Below are 21,098 nucleotides of genomic sequence, written 5' to 3' on the forward strand. Positions count from 1 at the left end.
GCAAATGTGTTGCACTGTCTATACTCGGAACTTCTGTTATATTTGTTTCCTTTAAATTGCTCTTCATCTTTCTTGAAACCTTTTTTGTCTTTCTTATTTTTCAACTATGTTGTAAATCCCTTGTGCACTAATACTACTTAGTTACGCTTAATTTTATCCTATAGAGCTCTTATAATGCCTTGTGTATAGAGGACTCCAAAGGCATATACTGACTGATCAAATGACTTTTTCTTTCAGGATAATTGGCAAAATCCCATGACTTAAAATATACTAAGTCAATCATTGAAATATACTAATGATTTAGAAGTAGATTGCTAAATTTTGGTTCAAATATTATCTAATTTGCATATTTAAATTGCAGAATATAAACATAAAGGTATAATATTTTCAGTTTAATATAAACATAAAGATACAGTATTTTCAGTTTAATACAAACATTCTTGGCTAAAATAAAATTTGTATGTTTCTAGGTTCCATATGTGTTAGAAACTATTTAAAGGAACAGTACATTTTTAAAGGCTTTGTGAAATAAAAATCATTTGTGTTTTGTAAATTATATTGTGTATTTTGAAATTACTTGCAGTAGAGGCCCACATATAATTATGATATACTGTGATAAAGCATACACACTGTATCATAATAGGTTGAGAACATCTGCTAACAAAACACAAAATTTCTCAAGTTATCCTATATCTAAAGATGGAAAATACCACTTGTTAATCAAATGTGAGTTTGGTCCACATACATATTAATGGTATTAAACATCAGGTTGTAGCTTTTCTGTTTTAACAGATTCAAATAATTTATTTTTTCTTTTAAACAGGTTGAATCAAGGGATTCTTTGAATAGTATAGCCCTGAAATTTGATACAACGCCCAACGAACTTGTTCAGTTAAATAAGTTATTCTCCCGAGCAGTTGTTACTGGACAGGTATCTTTTTTTTAATGATTGGTACTTAGAAGCATTAAATAGTAAGACAGAAATTATCGATTGAAGTATAGTTAATAATATGGAAATTTTAGGAATAATTTTATGCATGTTTTGAACAAATCATATTGGCTCTAGAAGAGAAAATTGTCATTTGTATGCATATTAATTTTTTTAATACAAATTGAAAATAATTGTGAATTATCTTACTAAAATACTCAAAGCAATAGCATGTACATGATAAAAAACTCAAAAATTTTTAAAGGTAAGTTATCCCATCTTCGACTTCTAGTTTCCTTTTCTAGAAGCAACCACATTTACAGTTTGTATACTCTTTCCAGAAGCCTTTCTGTCTCTTTTTTTCTTTTTGTCTCAATTTAACTTTGATTCTTAGAAAATATTTAAGTGTGGCTTCACCTCAGACTTTTTCATGTGTAGGTAGTGTTGCACTATATTGACATATTAACAAGATACAGTAACTTTACACCGTTTCAGCTCTTTTGTTATTATAAACATTGATGTAGAGAACACTGTTGTACATCTCGCTCTTTTTTTTTTTTTTTTTAATTCTTTTCTTTTTTTAGTTTTTTAACGTTTATTTCTGAGAGAGCACGAGGAGGGAGGGGCAGAGAGAGAGGGAGACACAGAATCTGAAGCAGTCTCTAGGCTCTGGGCTGTCAGCACAGAGCCCAGTGTGGGGCTCGAACTCACGAACTGTGAGATCATGACCTGAGCTCAAGTCGGTCGCTTAACCGACTGAGCCACCCAGGCGCCCCTCACTCTTTTTTATATATGCAGGAGTTTCTGTAAAGTCCTAGAAGTAAAATTGATGAGTTAAATGATACATGCATTTTAAATTTTGTTAGCTGTTACCAAATTGTCCTGTAAGAGGAACACCCATAGTATATGATAATTATTGTTTCCCTACCCTGTCTTTGACACTATTTATTATCAAACTTGTCTAAATAGAATATAAATGTCTTTTTTTGTGTTGTTAGAATTATTGTAATAAATATTCTTTAAATCTGAATATTTTTATTTTCTGTTTATTGGTGAAGGTCGTTAATGGTACTTGCCTATAGAACACCATTCAATTGTTAATATTTCAGTTTGAGTGAATCTTCATTTGAATGTTTTCTTGCAGGTTTTATATGTTCCTGATCCTGAATATGTCTCCAGTGTTGAGAGCTCTCCATCTCTAAGTCCCATAAGTCCTCTGTCACCAACATCTTCCGAGGCTGAATTTGATAAGGCCACTGTAAGTGTCCCTACTTTTCAAAGATAACTATGAAGAAATCTCACTATATATATATATATATATATATATATATATATATATATATATATATATATATCTTCATTGTTTTTTATTCTACTTTGACTATGGTTAAAACTAAAGTTTACCTCTTTATTCTGTTACATAACAGTTGTGTTTTGTTTTGTTTTTTTGTTACATAACAGGTTTTAAAGGGAACATTCTTATTAAACCAAACAGCTTAAATTATCTCACTGTTGTTATTGGTGGTAGTCCAAAGATATTCATCAACTCTCTCTTATAAATGCCATATAATAATTTAAAGAAGGAGTTTTACCTGACATACATGACAATTTCATGATAGGAAGTCCATGCCCAATTAATTTTTATTTCAGTTTTCTGTCACTGTTTTTATTTACCTAGAACACTTGAGTTTATTTTTGACACACTGCCTTTTAAAAAATAATTTATCGGGGCGCCTGGGTGGCGCAGTTGGTTAAGCATCCGACTTCAGCCAGGTCACGATCTCGCGGTCCGTGAGTTCGAGCCCCGCGTCGGGCTCTGGGCTGATGGCTCGGAGCCTGGAGCCTGTTTCCGATTCTGTGTCTCCCTCTCTCTCTGCCCCTCCCCCGTTCATGCTCTGTCTCTCTCTGTCCTAAAAATAAAATAAAAACGTTGAAAAAAAATTTTTTTTAAATAAAAAAAAAATAATTTATCAGGGCAGCTGTGTGGTTCCGTCAGTTAAGCATCTGACTCTTGATTTCTCACGGTTCGTGAGATTGAGCCCCACATCCAAAGCAGGCTCTGTGAGCACAGAGCCTACTCAGGATTCTCTCTCTCACTCTCTCTTTGTCTCTCACCGACACATGTGCACTCTCTAAAAAATAAACAGTTTTAAATAATTTATCATCTTGGGGTGCCTGGGTGGCTCAGTCGGTTGGGCGTCCAACTTCAGCTCAGGTCATGAACTCACATCCTGAGTGGCTCTGTGCTGACAGCTCAGACCTGGAGCCTGCTTCAGATTCTGTGTCTCCCACTCTCTCTCTCTCTGCCCCTTCCCTAATCATGCTGTGTCTCTCTCTGTCTCTCAAAAATGAATAAATGTTAAAAAAAATTTAAATAATTTGTCATTTAATCATTCTTCTAAGTATTCTTAGCAATTAATAGTGGATTGATTTACCTAGCATTTTCAAGGAATGTTCTATATAAGTTACATTTTACAAATGAATTTTAAAGGACCAAATGGTATTTAATAATTTTGATTAAAATCTCTCTGAAAAGAATTATATTTTTGTGCCTTTTTTTGTAAATTCATACTAATCATGACTTCCCATTTTCATGATGGCTTAAAGATTATGGTTATATATAAAAGGCTATTCGTATATTAAATGCCTAAATTCCTGTGGGAGATTTTTTGGTGTTGCCTTGCCTGCTTTAGGAGACATCCTTTTTTTCTCTGCCCAGTTTGCACTCACAGTTTAAGATACCAAATGACCTATGAGTAAGAAAATACAAATTATTAATGTTATTTGCCTACAAATTATTAGACATTGGTTTCTAACCTCTGTTGTTAAACTAGTTGCACTTCTTTCTTGGAATACCTTGCCCAGGGACTGTGTGTGTGTGTGTGAGAGAGAGAGAGAGAGAAGTGGGGTCATTTTCAAATATGTATTTGTTGGACATCTTATTTATATAAATATGACAGCACTGTACTTTAGAATGCAGTCACATGAAAGGAATATATTCTATTTTTCACTGTTGATGAATGTGGAAGTCAGGTTCTAATGAGTAGGTATTGCTGGACTAAATGATCTAAGAATATGTTTTTGAACATAGCCATGCTATTTTCCCATAAGACTTACAAAGAGCTGTACTCACAAGGAGTGCAGCAACAAAGGAGATGTAGCGTTAGGTTAATTTACCTTCTTTTTCAAAGCCTAAAGCGAAATTGTGGAAACAACTGTAGCATCGTGCCTGATGAAAAGTCTATGGGGTCCTTTTCTGTCCCTCATCCTTAACCTGAATCTTCCTACCAACTGACTTTCTTGAAAGGCACAAGATCAGAAAGAAGAGAATGCTGAAACTCAAGGGAGCAACAAGGCCAGGCCTTCTCCTGTGTGAAATGCTCTCTTCCTCACTTTTGCCATGCTAGTGAAATAGAGGGAGAGAATAAAAAGGCATATGAATGACCTTTTAATCTGTAGTGACTCAACTGCTGTCAAAGATGCCCAGAAAGTATCCTCTAATATAACTGGTCATAATGAATAAGTTCTTTCTCTCTAGGATGGATCCAGGAAGGAGTTAAGAAACATTGAGTTCTTGAAGTTTTCCCTATTGATTATAGGCAATAGTTAGAAATAATTATTTTGAACGTCAATTTCATAAACTGTATTTTTTTTTACCTAGAAATATGTTAATTACTTGACTCCCAAGATAATATTCCTATGTAACTTTCTATATATTTCAAGTATTTATAGCTCTGTATTATAATCATTGGATTTATGTCTGCCATTCTAAGTCCCTTAGAAGCAAGGATCTTACATTTTATTAGATACAACTCATTTAGTATTATTGTCACATGTTTTTCCCAGAAATTGTCAGAGTTTATATTTCTAATAATCACCTGTAGCTTTCTGAATGTTCAGCTGTTTAGTGGCTTACGAATGAAGCTAAAATGATAGGTTCCTGGCTTTGTTAGTATAAAGGATCTCAGTGGGTTTTTTAAATAATTATCACATAAAAATATTATCTTTGAGAATTTCCAGGGTCAATTTTCTCACATTTTTTTTTCTTCACATATTGGTGAAGAAATATGGAAAGAGGTGGAACCAATGTTAAGTGTAAATAAAAAATAAATAGCTAAAATTTACCGTGTGTCAGTAAGTATTGTCATTCATTCCCAACCTCAACTTGGCCTGGCTGGTTTTTTTGTTTCTTTGTTTTTTTTTTCTTCTGGACCGATTCTGCATTCTTTTCTATCCTCTTTTGGGCTTTAGACTATATCAGCAGGCTCCCTAGACCTGCTTTTCCTGGTTTTGGTTTTTCGAGAACATTGGCAGAAGATAAGACGAAAGGAGTGAGAAAGGGGCATATTTATTCTCCTAGCTCCCTCCTTACAAGGTCACTTCAGAGTGGCTGCATTCTCCAACCTCTCATCTCATCAGACAACCCTTTCCACAGATTCCTCTGTAGGTATCTGTTTCTCCCCTTAACCTTTTTAGGCCTATGGATGATAAGGAAGCCTCTGTTGTTCATATACGCTGCATAATACTTTTGTAAATAGTTCCATTTTTAAACTCTCTAAATTAACTCAAGTTGATATGCCACCAGCTTCTTCTGGTACCTGACCAATAACAGTGTTTATTTTACATATAAGGAAACTGAGGGAGAGATGTTAAGTAATTTGTGTCTAAGGTCCTTCGGTTAGCTAGTAGCTGAGTTAGGATTCCAAACCAAGTAGTCTGATCCAGAGCTCATATTCTTTATTACCACTTTATAGCTGGAATATCAAAATGTGTAATATTTAATCATATTGTACAAAAAAAGATGACCATAAGTCAACCTTTTCGGTTCACTTGGTCTAGCAATGCTTTGCTTTTTGCACATTTGAATATTTGGGGCAATGATTGAGGCTCAGTAGATAGATGTTTATACTCTGTACTTTTAAGGACCTTTCTATCCCTAGTGGCTAAAACAGAATTGCACAAAGAAACTTCACAAAGCCCTGATGAGCTTCCAACTCACTGCATTAAGAATCAGAATCTGTAAATACCAGTCAAAACCAGCTGCATAGAGATACTGATCATTTGGGTAATGTACATGTATGTAAGTTATTATGAGATCTAATTACAATTCCTCTGAACGTTGCTTTTTTTTTTTTTTAAAAAAGAAATGTACTTTTATGTGCTATACTTTGAACATTTACTAAGCCAATCTATATATTCCTTTTAATAGGATTGCATTGACAAATCGGGATTGCTATAGATACAGAATTTGAGACTTTGAGGGAACCTAACAGATCATGTTCAATGAGATGTATCTTCATATAAGGAAAGCATTTGACAGTGTTTCTTGATTATAGTTTTTGTGAATGATATGGTTACATAGTAGGTAATGTTGTCAGCTGGATTTGGCAGTCACTGAACAACCATAAATTTGTTGATAGTTCTGTGCCAGCCTGCAAGGGGCTTTCCAATGGCTCTGGAATTGGCTTTTTTCCCCCGGTGCACATGTATCAGTTGTTCAGAAGAATATTTGAAAGGGAAGGTGTATAGTATTGCAGTTAAGCTTACTAGTTCATGTGTTGACAAGTTGGGTTTACATATTAGCTTCATCTTACTTATTGGGAAAGTTACTGAACTTGGTTAACCATAAGTTTCCTTTAAAATTAAGGTGATAGTATATACCCATATCAATGATTTGAAGATTAAATGGCTCATATAGCCATTAAATGTAACAAATAATCATAAATATCCAATGTTATTACTAATATCCCTTTTTCAATGAGTGTAAATTTGATTAGTTCGTATCACAAAATAAAAAGATTGAGAACTTTGTCAATGGATATTAATGATTGAATAGTGTTATGCAGCTGTTAAAATCTAATTCTATTTTAGGTTTTCAAAAATGTAATCATAACATATTAAATATAGTTATTTTGCAGCATTCTGTACTGATCTTCCTTCAAAAAATGTATGTTGAGTATCTGTCCAAATGGTAGAGATTTCACCCCAGCATATTAGGAGAGAGATATGAAATTCAAAAAGGGAATCTAAAATTTTATCCTCATATAGACTTAAGGAGTTAAATCCATTTATTGAAGCGGAAGAAGTAATGTTAAAATTTGAGAGTGCTTTTCAAGTATTTCAGAGTCTTTGAGATTGAAGAGGAGGCTATTTTTTCAAAAGGCCAAGTCAAACCTATTGGGTTTTAGTTATGAAGTGCCTAATTTTAGCCCAAACTTCTGAAGAACCTTGCTGCTATGAAAACTGTTCTACAAGACACTGTGCGTTAATTCAGGAAGTGTAAAGTGCCTCTGGAGGTATTTAAAACAAAGAATAAAGAACATTTGTCTAGCCTTCCTACATTGTACACAGTGTTGAACTTTGGGAGGAACCATGAGTTCTAAGGAGTCTCTGAACTTGGATATAGACAATTTTAACTGAAATATATTTTTTAAATTAAGACTATAAGTAGCAAACTGTAGGGTAGCACTGTGCATGCCTGTGTCCCCAATACAATTCACAGATATTTTCAAATCACTTTAGTGTTATAGATATTGGAAATATTGTTTATAGCCATCTAGTTCAAAATTGTAATTATCAGCGTCGACACTAGGTTTTATTATTTCATGTTTAATAAGGAAGCATTTATGTATCAATTATGTATACATCACTATTATGTTAAAAATATATATCCAGTCTTAAAAATGTTTTGATAATTGTGTTTCAATATAATTGTTTTTCTTTGTAGTCCTATATTTTAAGCATTGAAAAAAACATTCTGAAAAGAAGGCCCTTAGGTAGGCTTCACTATGAGAATGGTCCGTGGCACTAAAAGAGTTAAGAATCTGTGATCTAATTACTTAATATTACTTTATAATACTAATACCTTGTAGAATGGCATTGGTAAACTCTTTGTAGCTTAAGATTTTAAAAGGCTCTTCCAGTGAGTGGTTTTGGCTGAGTTCCTATGTATCACAGACAAGCACTCCCCATTTTTTCTCTGCTCCCAATACCTGAGGGATATATTAAATGGTCTCAGGAACAACTGAATGTGTGCATGCGTGCGTGCGTGCTTGTGTGTGTGGTATGAAGGTACAAGAGATGTAGTTTTCCTACATTTACCAGATGATTCATAAATATATAACCCATTAAGAAATCATTGAAAATGTAAGTTTAAGCTGTGAGAAACCTTTACTGAATGTGAAAACAGTGCTGTTCTTTCCTGTATATTTTTTTTAAATGAGAATATTTTGAGCTAACCTCCAAAATGTGATGAGAATTAGGGAAAGCTATTCATTTGGCTTTAATAATGTGCTAATTTGTATTTAGTTCTCTGAAGTGCCTTTATTTATTTTTTTAAAGAATCCTGATGTAGTCCACCCAAAAGAAGCAACTCCCTTATCTACTCTTACTGGTATTCGACCTGCACGAGTTGTATCTTCAACTTCTGAGGAGGAAGAAGCATTTACTGAGAAATTTCTTAAAATTAATTGCAAATATATTACCAGTGGCAAGGTAAGAATTTTTAATCATGCTTTATTACTGAAATATCACGATTTGACATTTACATTTTAAATTATTGACATCAACTGCTTGAATATTTTAAAAAGATACTGGTGGAAATACTTTGTATGGACTTTGCTTATAACTAACTTAGAATCTGGTGGTCTTTTGCAGTTGTTAAAGGCAATGGGATATAAATTTACTATAATAAATTACCCCTAATTTGCTATTGATAGAATATTTCAAAAAGCTGATATAAAATGACCATTTCTGGGCACTGTTTGGAGTGATAACTCTTGCAAACTTGGTATAGCACACAAAAAGAAGATAACTACTGTTTATTCAATACTTACTGTATGCCAGAAAGTATATGAGATGTTTTAGTTATTTCCTCAACTCAAAATAATCCTATGAAATGGGTGGTTCTATTCATTCTTCACAGGAAACAAACAAACAAACAAACAAACTTTCAGGAAAGGTTAAAGTCCAAGGTAAGGTTTCTCTGTCATGGCCTGAATTCAAACCCAGTGTGAATGTTTCATCTGCCACACCTTGCTGCTTTTGTATGCAAAGAACTTCTAGTGTGCAGAGGGAGTATAGTAAAATAACAGAATTGGAGAATAAACTCCAGATATTACTTAGAAAGTAACTATAGTATGTTATTAACTTTAGAAGCCACACATGGTTTTCTTTTTCTCTCAGAACTTTAAAGATGTTTCTTTCAGACCTCCTGTTTTCTGTCTTGCACTATTTCTGAAGAGAACTCTAACACAATTTTTATATTTCGTGTTGTGTACAACATAGATAATTTTCTTTGGTTGCATTTAAAATAGTCTCTTCAAGGGCGCCTGGGTGGCTCAGTCTGTTAAGCATCCGACTTTGGTTCAGGTCATGATCTCACTGTTGGTGAGTTCAAGCCCCGCCTCAGGCTCTGTGCTGACAGATTGGAGCTCAGAGCCTGGAGCCTGCTTCGGATTCTGTGTCTCCCTCTCTCTCTGCCCTCCCCCACTCGCACTCTGTCTCTCTCTCAAAAATAAATAAACATTAAAAAATCTTTTAAATAAAATAGTCTCTTCATCACTGATTTTGAGCAATTGGTTTATGGTGTGCCTTGGCGTATTTTTCTATTTGTTTTGCTGAGGATTCATTCAGCTTCTTGAATCTGTGCGTTTATAGTTTCCATCAGATTTGGAAAATTTGGGACCATATTCAATTTTTTTTTCTCCATCCGCTCCTCTTCTTTGGGAATTCCAATTATGCATATTTTAGGCTGTTTGATGTTATGTCTCATAGCCACTGATACTCTGTTCTTTTTTCTTTTTCTCTGTTTTTTTAAATTTTTTTTTTTTAACGTTTTATTTATTTTTGAGACAGAGAGAGACAGAGCGTGAACAGGGGAGGGTCAGAGAGAGGGAGACACAGAATCCGAAACAGGCTCCAGGCTCCGAGCTGTCAGCACAGAGCCCGACGCGGGGCTCGAACTCACAGACCGTGAGATCATGACCTGAGCCGAAGTCGGCCGCTTAACCGATGGAGCCACCCAGGCGCCCCGACTTTTTCTCTGTTTTTTGAACAGTTTTAATTGCTATACCTTTAAGTTCACTTAATGTTTTTTCTGCCATGTCTAGTTTGCTTTTAATTCTTTTGAGCATATTTTTCATCTCTGTAAGTTCAAACTGGCTCTCATATCTTCCTTCTCCATAACTACCATGCACAATCTACCTTATTTATTCTTGAATATATGGAATATAGTTATAATAGTTATTTTAATGTCTTTCTGTGAATTGTTTTCTCTCTCACTTCTGGATTTGTTTCTGTTAATTGACCTTTCTCATTGTGATGAGTCACTTTTTTCTTTTTGTTTACATGCCTAGTAATTTTTAACTGGATATCAGATATAAATTTTATCTTCTTGGGTGCCAGATATTTTTATATTTCTCTACCTATTTTTGTGCTGTTTTCTGTGACTCAGTTGTCTTTTGGAAACAGCTTGATCATATCATGACTTGTTTTAAGTTTTGTTGGGCAGAACCAAAGCAACTATAGCTAGTTTTACCCTTTACTGAGACAATTCCCTTCTGAGTTTTCTGGGGCCCTGTAAATTACATGGTTTTTTTTGCTGTGGTTTTTAAGAACACAAACTGAACCTTTCTCTGTTGTCTCTGTGAATTGTTTCCTCTGCTTCTTTTGAGTGTTGCTTCTTTTCTCATCCTGGGATAGTTGCCATATACATAGGTAGCATTCAGTGCTCAGCTAGAAACTTGAAAGAAGACCTTCTGTGGACCTTCAAAGCATTCTCAATAGGAAGGGCTCATCTCTCCTTTCCTTTCTCTGCCTCTGGCCTGGAAACTCTCCAGTCAGTATGCTGCGGCATTTGTAGAGTTCATCCTTATTTGTTTTCCCTTATTCACATGGCACTCCCCAGCATTCTAGTAGCTGCACATAGTCCTTTCATGTAGTGTGTGTGTGTGTGTGTGTGTGTGTGTGTGTGTGTGTGTGTGTATGGTTTTAGTAGTTTTAGGCAGAATTAGTTCTTGACTAGAAGCAGAATTTCAGCTGTAAGTATTTGAATAACATTTTTATTCAAGTATCAAAGCAAAGATAAAGTCATTGTCAGAGTTAGGAACAACCTGCAGCCTGGTGTTCTTGGAACCTAATCACTTGCTGGAGGCTGGCTCTTCTATAGGTTTACTGTAGTAAAGGTTATTTATGTAAAAATTGTGGAAATTTATCAACAATAATTATAATAGTTAAATTAGAGTGGACTTAAGACTGAAAAAAAAGATGGGTACAAGCGTTTAGTCTGCTGAGATGGTTTCCCACATCATAATTTTTTATCTTCTAGTATATACAGAAATATTATAGTGTAAGTGGTAACTTTTACAGACAGACTTTATTTTCTCCATGGAAGATTAGTCTGGTAATTGCACATAAAGGATTGACAGTTGTTAATACTAAAGAGAAATCTGTGATTAAAATTTCTGAAGGTCATGTGGATTAAGAAGATATTTTAATTTGAAACCTCTGACTGTAACATGTTCTTGCTCCTGATAATATATCCAGATTTATGAAACAGTATTAAAAAGAATGAAGGGGGAATGCTTAACTATGAGTTTATGATTTCAAACTTGATCTTGGGTTAGATGAATTTCATTAAAATTTCAAACTTGGTCTTGGGTTAGATGAGTTTGAATATAATTTCAAACTTGGTCTTGGGTTAGATGAATTTGAGCAGTTACTTTCTCAAAAGGTTTTTGTGAATTTTATGTTGAAGTAGTGTTTCTCGTGGCCAACTCTTGATTTGGGGGAGTAACATCTGACACAATACCTCAGAGTCCCACCTAGAGTCAGAGGAAGAGAAGCTTGAAGAATATGTTAGCACATCCTTCAATAGCAGCAAATAAGTGTGAATTCCTGGGAATTCACATTACCAGGTTGATCAGTCTAGTGTTAAGAGGCAGGGCTTTAAGCCTCTTCTAATCCAAGAAGTAGAAGCATAGTTTTTGAGAGGCTTTACACATGATTTCTGTAGTTATACTACTAAGAGTAGCAGTATTCTAGAATTAATAGGTACACTGAATTAAAGCATAATCATTAATACTGGGCCTTTTCTGTCACATACCTAATAATCATTGTCTTTGCAAAAAAAAAAAAGTGAAAGTGTGTAATGTTATGCCAGTGAACCTGATATTATGCCATTATTTAAAACTAATGCTTACTTGAAATTTATGAAATCAAGGATGACCTGATGTTTTTCCAAAAACTTGGTGTTTGCTTTCCTTAATTCTTAACTGATCTTGATTTTACTTCTCAAATAACAAGTTTATACAGGGCAAGATAGAGTAAGGAAGATAGAAGATCGGAAATCTTTAAGATTTTTACATTGTATATACTCTTTATTATCTATTGCGTAGGTTATCTGTGGCAATGTAAATGTCCCTACAACATACTTTACCATTACTCTTTGACTTCTGTTGGCATATGACCCAGGAATATAGACTGATATATGTGAATCTATTTAAAATACCGTTCAAAATATGATTAGGCCATGGATTATGTAAAGTTACTCCCTACTTAGGTGGTCCCTGGTCTGAACTAAAACAAATGCTGTTTAGAGTTTTAGATCGATTCTTTTTTTGCCACCAAAACCCACCAAAATGCCTGCAAACACATATGCTTCTTTCCAATATTGCATGTAGCTACTACAAATAATAAGTATGTTTTATTATCTTGAACCATCCGCAATAACTTTTTTCCACTCACAGTTGGGTGACCATTTTAGGTAGAGTTTTCTGCTTTTAGTCTTTTACTTGATCATTTTTAATGGTAGTGTCTGTCATAACTTAAGTTTTATGTTTTTAAAGTTAAGCCAGGTAAAAGGTAAAAAGGTAAGCCAGAGCTGAATATGGACTTCGAAGGATGATATGATACCAGTCAAGCGGGATTTGAGTTTTCTTCTCCTTAATAGCTTCAGAAGAAAAGATAAGACAACTTTGAAGTAACTACTTAGTTTATTTTTAGAATTCTGTCTGGCTTTACACTTTTATACTTACGGAATATGGTAATAGATAGGAGTTAAAATGGGATTAAGGAATATTTAGCACATTTGGAGTGACTGTAGTTTATACTCGAATGTGGAAGGATTTTAGTAAAAAGCACAGACTGCCTGGATTTTTAATCTTGATTCCTTTGCTTTTCAGTTAGCCATGTTATTTATTACTTAGGATAAGTTGTCTAGCCTCTCAACAACCTTAATTTTCCCATCAGTATAATCATCTCATAGCTATGATTGTGAAGATCAAATAGACAATGATTTATATAAAGCGTGATACATACAGAGCTTTCAATAAGTATTAGCTAATATTAGTGGGATCGGCTTCCTATGGATTTTAATTTGCTCATTTTTAAATTGAGAGGTTGGACTCTTCGTATTTATATTGCTATTTATTAAATGTATTTGAAATTTCATAGTTTTTCGTGATTAAATTAAAATGATTACTATGCCTATTCTTACAGATGAAGAAACTGAAACTTTGCATGCCCCAAGTCAAATAGCTAGGCAGTAACAGAGGCGAGTTGAAACAGAGACTTTTTTTAAAGAATATTTTAAAGAGATTATGCTACTTTTCCCTTGTATTGTATTGAATCATCAACACATAATTTATTAAACCTGCATTGTGTATATGAAACTATATTTGGTACCTCTAGTGAGGGAACAACACAGGAAGCAGAATGTAAATTAGTGTAAAACGTATAAAATGTTTTCATGAGAGTGTCATAGTGCTTGAATGTACTACTTTTATATATAACAGAAGGCCTAACTTCAGAAGAAAATTAGTAAAAAACAGCTAGACTACTTTGTGAAAATTTAAGCTTTGAAGATTAAATGTTATTGTATTTTTTCATCTTAGGGCACAGTCAGTGGTGTGCTGCTGGTTACACCAAATAATATAATGTTTGATCCACATAAAACTGACCCTTTGGTTCAAGAGAACGGCTGTGAGGAATATGGCATCATGTGTCCAATGGAAGAGGTGATGTCAGCTGCAATGTACAAAGAAATTTTGGATAGCAAAATAAAGGAATCTTTACCCATGTAAGATTGGTATTTATTCTCTTTTGTGATTTTATTACATCTAGATAGTTGGCCCTTGTCGAATACTCTATAGTATTTTTTTTTATTATAACTGCTTTTCATTTTGTCAATAATGAAAAAGTATATGTAGTATTGAAAAGATTATTCTTAACACACCTTAAACAATTAGGAATTGTTTTAGGTTTATATTTGTATATTTTGTCAGAGAACTGGATGTTTAAAGTAACCTATAAACCTCATTTAATTTAGTGTTTACCAGCTCTTTTTATAAAGACACAGAATTTTAAATTATTTCTGTGACTAATATAAGGTAATACAAGTGAACTAGTGTAGCTTTCAGATTTTTCTTACAAGAGCCTGAAGAGTCCAGTGTGGGATATGGGGGAGATCACATGAGCATCATTCTTCCTCAGTTAATCTTGAAAGAGTTAACCTTGGAATATACTGGTCAAGGGATTTGTAGGATTCAAATAACATAGGTATAAGACTGCAACTCAGCACAGCCTTTGAAAGTGACGTGCTTGACCACAGGAATGACCAGAGATAAAAAGGAGGAATAAGAAATAAAAGGGGAAGAAGACAGTATACCAAAAAAGGAAGGAGAAGAAGAAAGGAAGAAAATTGTTATGTAACAAAAGAACACCCTCTATTCTTCCATACATACTTTGTCAACCATTTAAAAATGGCTTCCTTTAACTGAGCCGAAGATATATGTTCCTTTATTAGCCCACAGGGATGTGGATCATTGTTCTAACATTAACTCGTGTGGTACAGAACTGCTTAGCTAGGAAAGGAGCAAATTATTTTTGTTTCTGAGGCAGAGTACATGAGTTGTTAGGATACCTGTGGTAGAATAAAATCCCTTATTCAAGAAGTGTCCATTATACTTGCCATACAATAGATAGTATTGTGGCTTGGTAAACTCCTCAGTAGAGGTGCAGATAATTCCTAGAATATCCTCTACTTTAGTTATTTTTGTAGATCATCATCCAAAGTCACTTTGAGCAAGTAAGTATTGTTGAAGTGGGTGGAGGGATGAGACAAAGATAAAGGAGTAAAGGATTCGGTTAAAAGAAAAACAAGATTATATATGAATGCGTATATTGTCAGTCACGGTTGAGATTTTTATTATGATTCTTTGGGATTCTCTTATGCTGAATGATCTGTAAGTATTCCACCAGGATGATGTAGAGCTCCTCTTTTTTGCAGATCGCTATTTTATAATTTAGAATGTCACCTGGAAAGACCATACATTTGGTCCAAACATTTAAAAAATTCCTCCAAAAAGAAGTATCTTTTCAGTTCTTGCCTTATAAATTAATTAAAAACATTATTTGGCAGCAAATCAGATAAATAAAGCAAATAGTTTTGCAGAGTAATGTCATGTGTAGCAAAACTGACTTACAAGATTTGATTGATTTTCTTCCATCTTCTGCTTGGGAAGTTGATTTCAAAGGTATTGTTCTGGAACTGTGTTAAGCAGAAGCAGCATCATTGACAGAAATAAATATTTAGTCTTTTAGCATATTAACTGTGAAGGTTTTACAGCCTTTATTCAAACATAGATTCTCTTACATTTATTAATTTTGTCTCTTACCTAAGGGTCTTAGTAAGCATCCGACTTCACCTCAGGTCATGATCTCAACAGTTTGTGGGTTCGAGCCCCGCGTCGGGCTCTGTGCTGACAGCTCAGAGCCTGGAGCCTGTTTCAAATTCTGTGTCTTGTTCTCTCTCTCTGCCCCTCCCCTGTTCATGCTCTGCCTCTGTCTTAAAAAATAAATAAACATTAAAAAAAATTTTTTTAAGTAAATGTTCATATACAGTTTCTCAAAATTTTGCCTTTTGCCAAGTTCCAAGACCCTATATATGCAATTTGAATGGATCACCAGTAGATGACACTATTACATTTTTAATAGCACAAATCACATGCTTTTGTCTCCTAAGGTGAATCAGATATAAGGGAGGGAGAGAGATATATGAATTGTAATTCAACTAACACCTTTTTAAAAAATACATTTTACCTATTCTAGTTATAAAAATTGTATATACTTCTATGAAATTTGAAAAATATCAAAAAAGAATAAACGTATTTTCCAGCTTCACCATCCAGAGACTGCCAGTTATTTTTGTTTCAGCTTACATTCCTGTTTTATTTTCTATTCTTAAACAAATGTTCATGGTTTCTCCACTCAGAACTACTATAATTTCCATTTGTCACAAACTGCTTTTAACCATCATTTTAAATTTCTGACTTTTATTTCATGCTTTATATAGGTGTTTATACTACCTCCTTCTAGAACTTAAACTATCTAACTTTGAACATTAGTGCTCATATCTACAAATGCCATTAAATATGGAAGTCTTAATAGAATATAAACCATTCACATATCTAGTATCTGAACCTTTAGATGAACAAGTTTTCTCTGAATTAAGAGTGGTTTCTGGTAGCCTGAAGAATTCCAGTAAGTACTGCCTCAGTTCTATTCCAGTTGGTCTTCAGCTTTGCATTTGAGCCTAATATTTTAGTGCAATCTCTATTCAAATAGATTACAAATATCTATGTAAATAAATAAGCACTGGGTGTTCATGTATCCATGTGGGTAATAGCAATGTATTTTTTTCTTTATCAAGACGTAAAATTTTAATCAAAATTTTATCTAAGCTAATTTTCCATATTCCATTAATGAATAATTTTTAGTGTAGAATTATAGCTTCACCCAAAAGTTACATCTTCAACCTCTTTTCAGGTAGATGAATTCAATTTGGAAATCTTACATTGATGTTTCCCAGATCTTAGATTATTGCAAAAGCTTGACTTAATTATTTGGCCTATCAGTAGAAATCAAATTTTGATATGCTATTAAGTGATATATCCCTTTTAGAGAAACCTTTTTAGTACTAATTGAGTGTTAAGTTTGTGGGAAATAAAACCCTGAAACTTAAAAAGTAATAACTTTTAATTTTGTTTATTAACAGAGAGATAGATCAGTTATCAGGAAGGGATTTCTGCCATTTAAAGAAAATGACAAGAAGTAATACTGATGAAATAGACTCAAGAACCCGTGATGCAGGTAATGATAGTGCCAGCACTGCTCCCAGGAGCACCGAGGAGTCTCTTTCTGAAGATGTGTTCACAGAATCGGAACTCTCTCCTATACGAGAGGAGCTTGTCTCTTCAGATGAGCTTCGACAAGATAAATCATCTGGTGCGTCATCAGAATCTGTGCAAACTGTCAATCAAAGTGGTGGAGAATGTTTAACAGCCATATCAGAGTCTTCTACTACTGATCACTTAAAATCTGATTCTGGACATTCTACAAATGAAGTTGGGACTTCTTCTCTTAAAACAGATTTAAATAATCTTGAAAAGGCCATTAAGGAAGGAGATCAGGCTACAGATAATTTTCAAGAGATCTCAGGCTCTAAAGAACAAAGCACAAGTATAAAAGGAAATGCAGACCAGGATTTTCTTAATGAGAATTCACTACATCAGGAAGAGGGTGAAAAAGAAAGTATATCTTTTGGGGAAGCAGCAGATTTTAAACAAAAGCAAACTGTCAACAAAGGAAAACAAGGAAAGGAACAAAATCTGGACTCCGAGGCAGAGGTAGAAGAACTCCGGAAACTGTGGAAAACCCATACTATGCAACAGACTAAGCAGCAAAGGGAAAATATTCAACAGGTGTCACAAAAAGAAATTAAGCATAAAATAGCAACTGCTGATATAGAAGGTAAGTGTTAAGGAATATATAAAGTTTATTCATCTTACTGCATATTGTCTTCCTCCTTCCTCACGGACTAAAAAGCTGCTGTATCATAGGCCACTCTGAAGGACAATCTAGTGGCCCTTGACTGCTACTTTTCTCCAGGGGTAAGTATATGGTGTCTAGTTCCTAGTCTTGTCTTTCCTTATCCCATGGCGGATTATACACATAATGAGCATCTTTTCCACCATGTGTACACCCTCCTGACTGTGCTCTATCTTTAAACAACTAATTTCTTGAAAATGCACACAAGTTCTGGAATACCTTTGATTTCTCCATTTCTCTTAGTTCTTGGTATGTTACCTCATTAAAAGGCCTTTTTTCATTGCACATAAAATAATGTAATTGCAGTTTGTAATTGTAATAGTGTAATTGCCAAAGTTTGTAATTGTACCTTTTTTTAAAAAAGCGCAATTAGACGTACAAGTTTATTTCTGAAATTATTCCAAGTATCTGGAAGTTCATCATTGTCTGATTAAACATTTCCCTTTATAAAGCACCAAGAATAATAAATTAAAACGCCATTTCTCTTTCAGTTTGGTTTTTAGTAGTTTACTTAGTGAAAATTATAGTAGTAGACCATGTTGTTTTCTAATGTGCACTGCTTCCACTTAATACATAATGGGGTGTACTTCAGGGAACCTAGCCAGCATTTCTGATATTCTGGCAGAATATTGATTCTAATCAATCCAATTTACATATGAAATTATAAAACTTAAATTCAATAATTTATTGCTGAAATAAAGTTTACCATAGTAACCATTTTTAAGTGTAAATTTTAGTGGCATTAAGTACCTTCATGTTGTACAGTCATCACCGCTAGCCATTTCCAGAACTTTATCATCTTTCCAAACAGAAAAGGTATCCTGCACCCGTGAAGTAGTAACTCCTCATTCTCCCCTCACCTCCTGGCAACCACCATTCTACTTTTTGTCTCTGTGAACTTCGGTCTATATATGAGGCAACTCATATAAGTGGAGTCATAACAATATTTGTTCTTCTGTATGTGGCTTATTACCCCTAGCACAATGACTTTTAAGTTTTATCTTTGGTGTGGCATGTATGAAAATTTGCTTCTTTTTAAAGCTGAATAATACTCTATTATGCAGTTGACCCTTGAACAACATGGGTTTGAACTGTGCAGGTCCCCTTATACATGATTTTTTTTTTTATTACAGTACAATACTGTAAATGTATTTTTTTTATGATTTTCTTTTCTTTTTTCTTTTTTTTTTAATATTTATTTATTTTTGAGAGAGAGTGTGTGAGTTGGGGAGGGGCAGAGAGAGAGGGAGACACAGAATCTGAAGCAGGCTCCAGGCTCTGAGCTGTCTGCCCAGAGCCTGATGCGGGGTTTGAACTCGTGGAACCATGAGATCATGACCTGAGCCAAAGTCAGTCGCTTAACCAACTGAGCCACCCAGCCACCTCATGATTTTCTTTTTTTAAAGTTTATTTTGAGAAAGAGAGCACACAAGCAGGGGAGGGGCAGGGAGAGAGAGAGAGACAGAGACAGAGACAGAGAGAGAGAGGGAATATGAATCCCAAGCAAGCTCCCCACTGTCAGCGCGGAGCCGATGCAGGGCTTGAACTCAAACTGTGAGATCATGACCTGAGCCGAAATCAAGTCAGATGCTTAATGCACCCATGTACCCGTTAGGATTTTCTTAACATTTTCTTTTCTCTAGCTTACTTTATTGTAAGAATACAGAATATAATACATATAACATACAAAACCTGTGTGAATCAAGTGTTTATATTATTAGTAAAGCTTCCAGTCAACAGTAGGCTATTAGTAGTTAAGTTTTGGGTGAGTCAAACGTTTATATGCAGATTTTTGACTGTGTTGGGGGTTGGTGTCCCTAACCTTGTTTTATTCAAGGGCTAACTATACATAACACATTGTTTTTATGTATTCATTTGTTAATGTACATTTGTGTTGTTTCCACCTTTTGGCCATTGTGAATAATGCTGCTCTGAACATTAGTGTACAAATATCTGCTCAGATCCCTCTTTTCCATTTTTTTGGATATATACCCAACAGTAGATTAGCTGGCTCCTATGGTATTTCTCTGTTTAATTTTTTGAGGAATGCCCAAACTGTTTTCACAATGGCTGCACATTTTATATTTCCGCCAGCAATACATGAGAGTTTGGTTCGGTTTTTAAAATACATACTGAATTTTCTTTGCACCATCTTTTTTAGATATCCTAATGATCTAAAGATTGTATTCAGTAGATGTTAAAGAATTAATTTGCTCAAATAAAATTCTATAAAAGATTGAATATGAATAGTTCCTTTGTAATACCTTTTTCCTTATTCAGAACTAATGTTCATTAAAGAACATTTGACAAGTATAGGAAATTTTTAGAAAATTGATAAAAATTACCTGAAATTCATCAATGAAATACTCATTGTTAACAATTGTTACATTTATTTTTGATTTTTGGTGTGTATGTGTGAATACACACACATTTAAATACACATGTATACGATTTTGATATTTGTAGGTATCTATACATAGATATTTTTTATATAAAATCAGGATGATAGTGTTGTATCCTTTGTTTACTTAATATTTTGTGTCATGAATAATTTCCCAAGTCATAGTTTTTGAAAATATGGTTTTTAATGGCCCTATGTTTTAACAGCTTCCATATTAACACATTCAGTTGTTATTAACAATTCATGTTATTTCCTGTCTTTGATATTTGTAAAGAATGCTGGTGTGAATATCTTTATTTGATATCCTTGTGTCTTACGGTTTTCTTATATTTTGAAACCTTTGAAAAAGATAAAGTGAGGGATTCTGTTTAACCTAATGTGGTAGATCACTTTCATTTTAGTGGGGTTTTTGGGTGTGGGATATGATGTTAAGTAGCTAGAAGTTCTGTCATAGGGAAATAATCCAGGTTTCTAATTTTTAGTGACTTTTTAATATAGCATGATTTAATAGGTACACAGCTGTGGAATATATTTGTGGGGAAAATGGTAAAGGTTCACTCTTTTAATCAGATGCAAATATTGGGGCTCATATAGATTATGCACCTTTTGCAGTATTGTACAGAAGAAAGCCATGACTAGTACCCAGCTCTCCTGACTGTAAAGTGCTTATTCTTCCATAGTATGCCAACTTCGGAAACATTATGTCCAAAATCCTGAATTCATTCATAGTGTCAGACCCTCAGTGTACCTTACATCAGCATCTCTATTTGGGAAGTTAGAGATAATTCAGGCTTAATAAACTGTCCAGATGGCTGAGTCCAGCATATTTTTGACTGTTATATCCTACTTTCATATATATGTAAAAGCTTCAGAAACTTTTTT

General features: G+C 34.1%; 1 protein-coding gene across 12 annotated transcripts in view; it reads left to right on the forward strand.

The window, feature by feature from the left end:
- The window catches only part of OXR1 (oxidation resistance 1), a 453,716-nt gene that overhangs the window by 395,904 nt on the left and 36,714 nt on the right, over positions 1 to 21,098 (forward strand). For all 12 annotated transcript variants that reach the window (XM_023248293.2, XM_019823028.3, XM_019823026.3 and 9 more), the window contains 5 exons: positions 824 to 931; positions 2,073 to 2,186; positions 8,270 to 8,422; positions 13,822 to 14,006; positions 16,983 to 17,737. In XM_023248293.2, coding sequence (XP_023104061.2) covers positions 824 to 931; positions 2,073 to 2,186; positions 8,270 to 8,422; positions 13,822 to 14,006; positions 16,983 to 17,737 — 1,315 coding nt within the window. The remainder of the gene's footprint in view (positions 1 to 823; positions 932 to 2,072; positions 2,187 to 8,269; positions 8,423 to 13,821; positions 14,007 to 16,982; positions 17,738 to 21,098) is intronic.

Source organism: Felis catus, chromosome F2 (assembly GCF_018350175.1).
Source record: "Felis catus isolate Fca126 chromosome F2, F.catus_Fca126_mat1.0, whole genome shotgun sequence".
In the NCBI taxonomy this organism is placed as follows: domain Eukaryota; kingdom Metazoa; phylum Chordata; class Mammalia; order Carnivora; family Felidae; genus Felis; species Felis catus.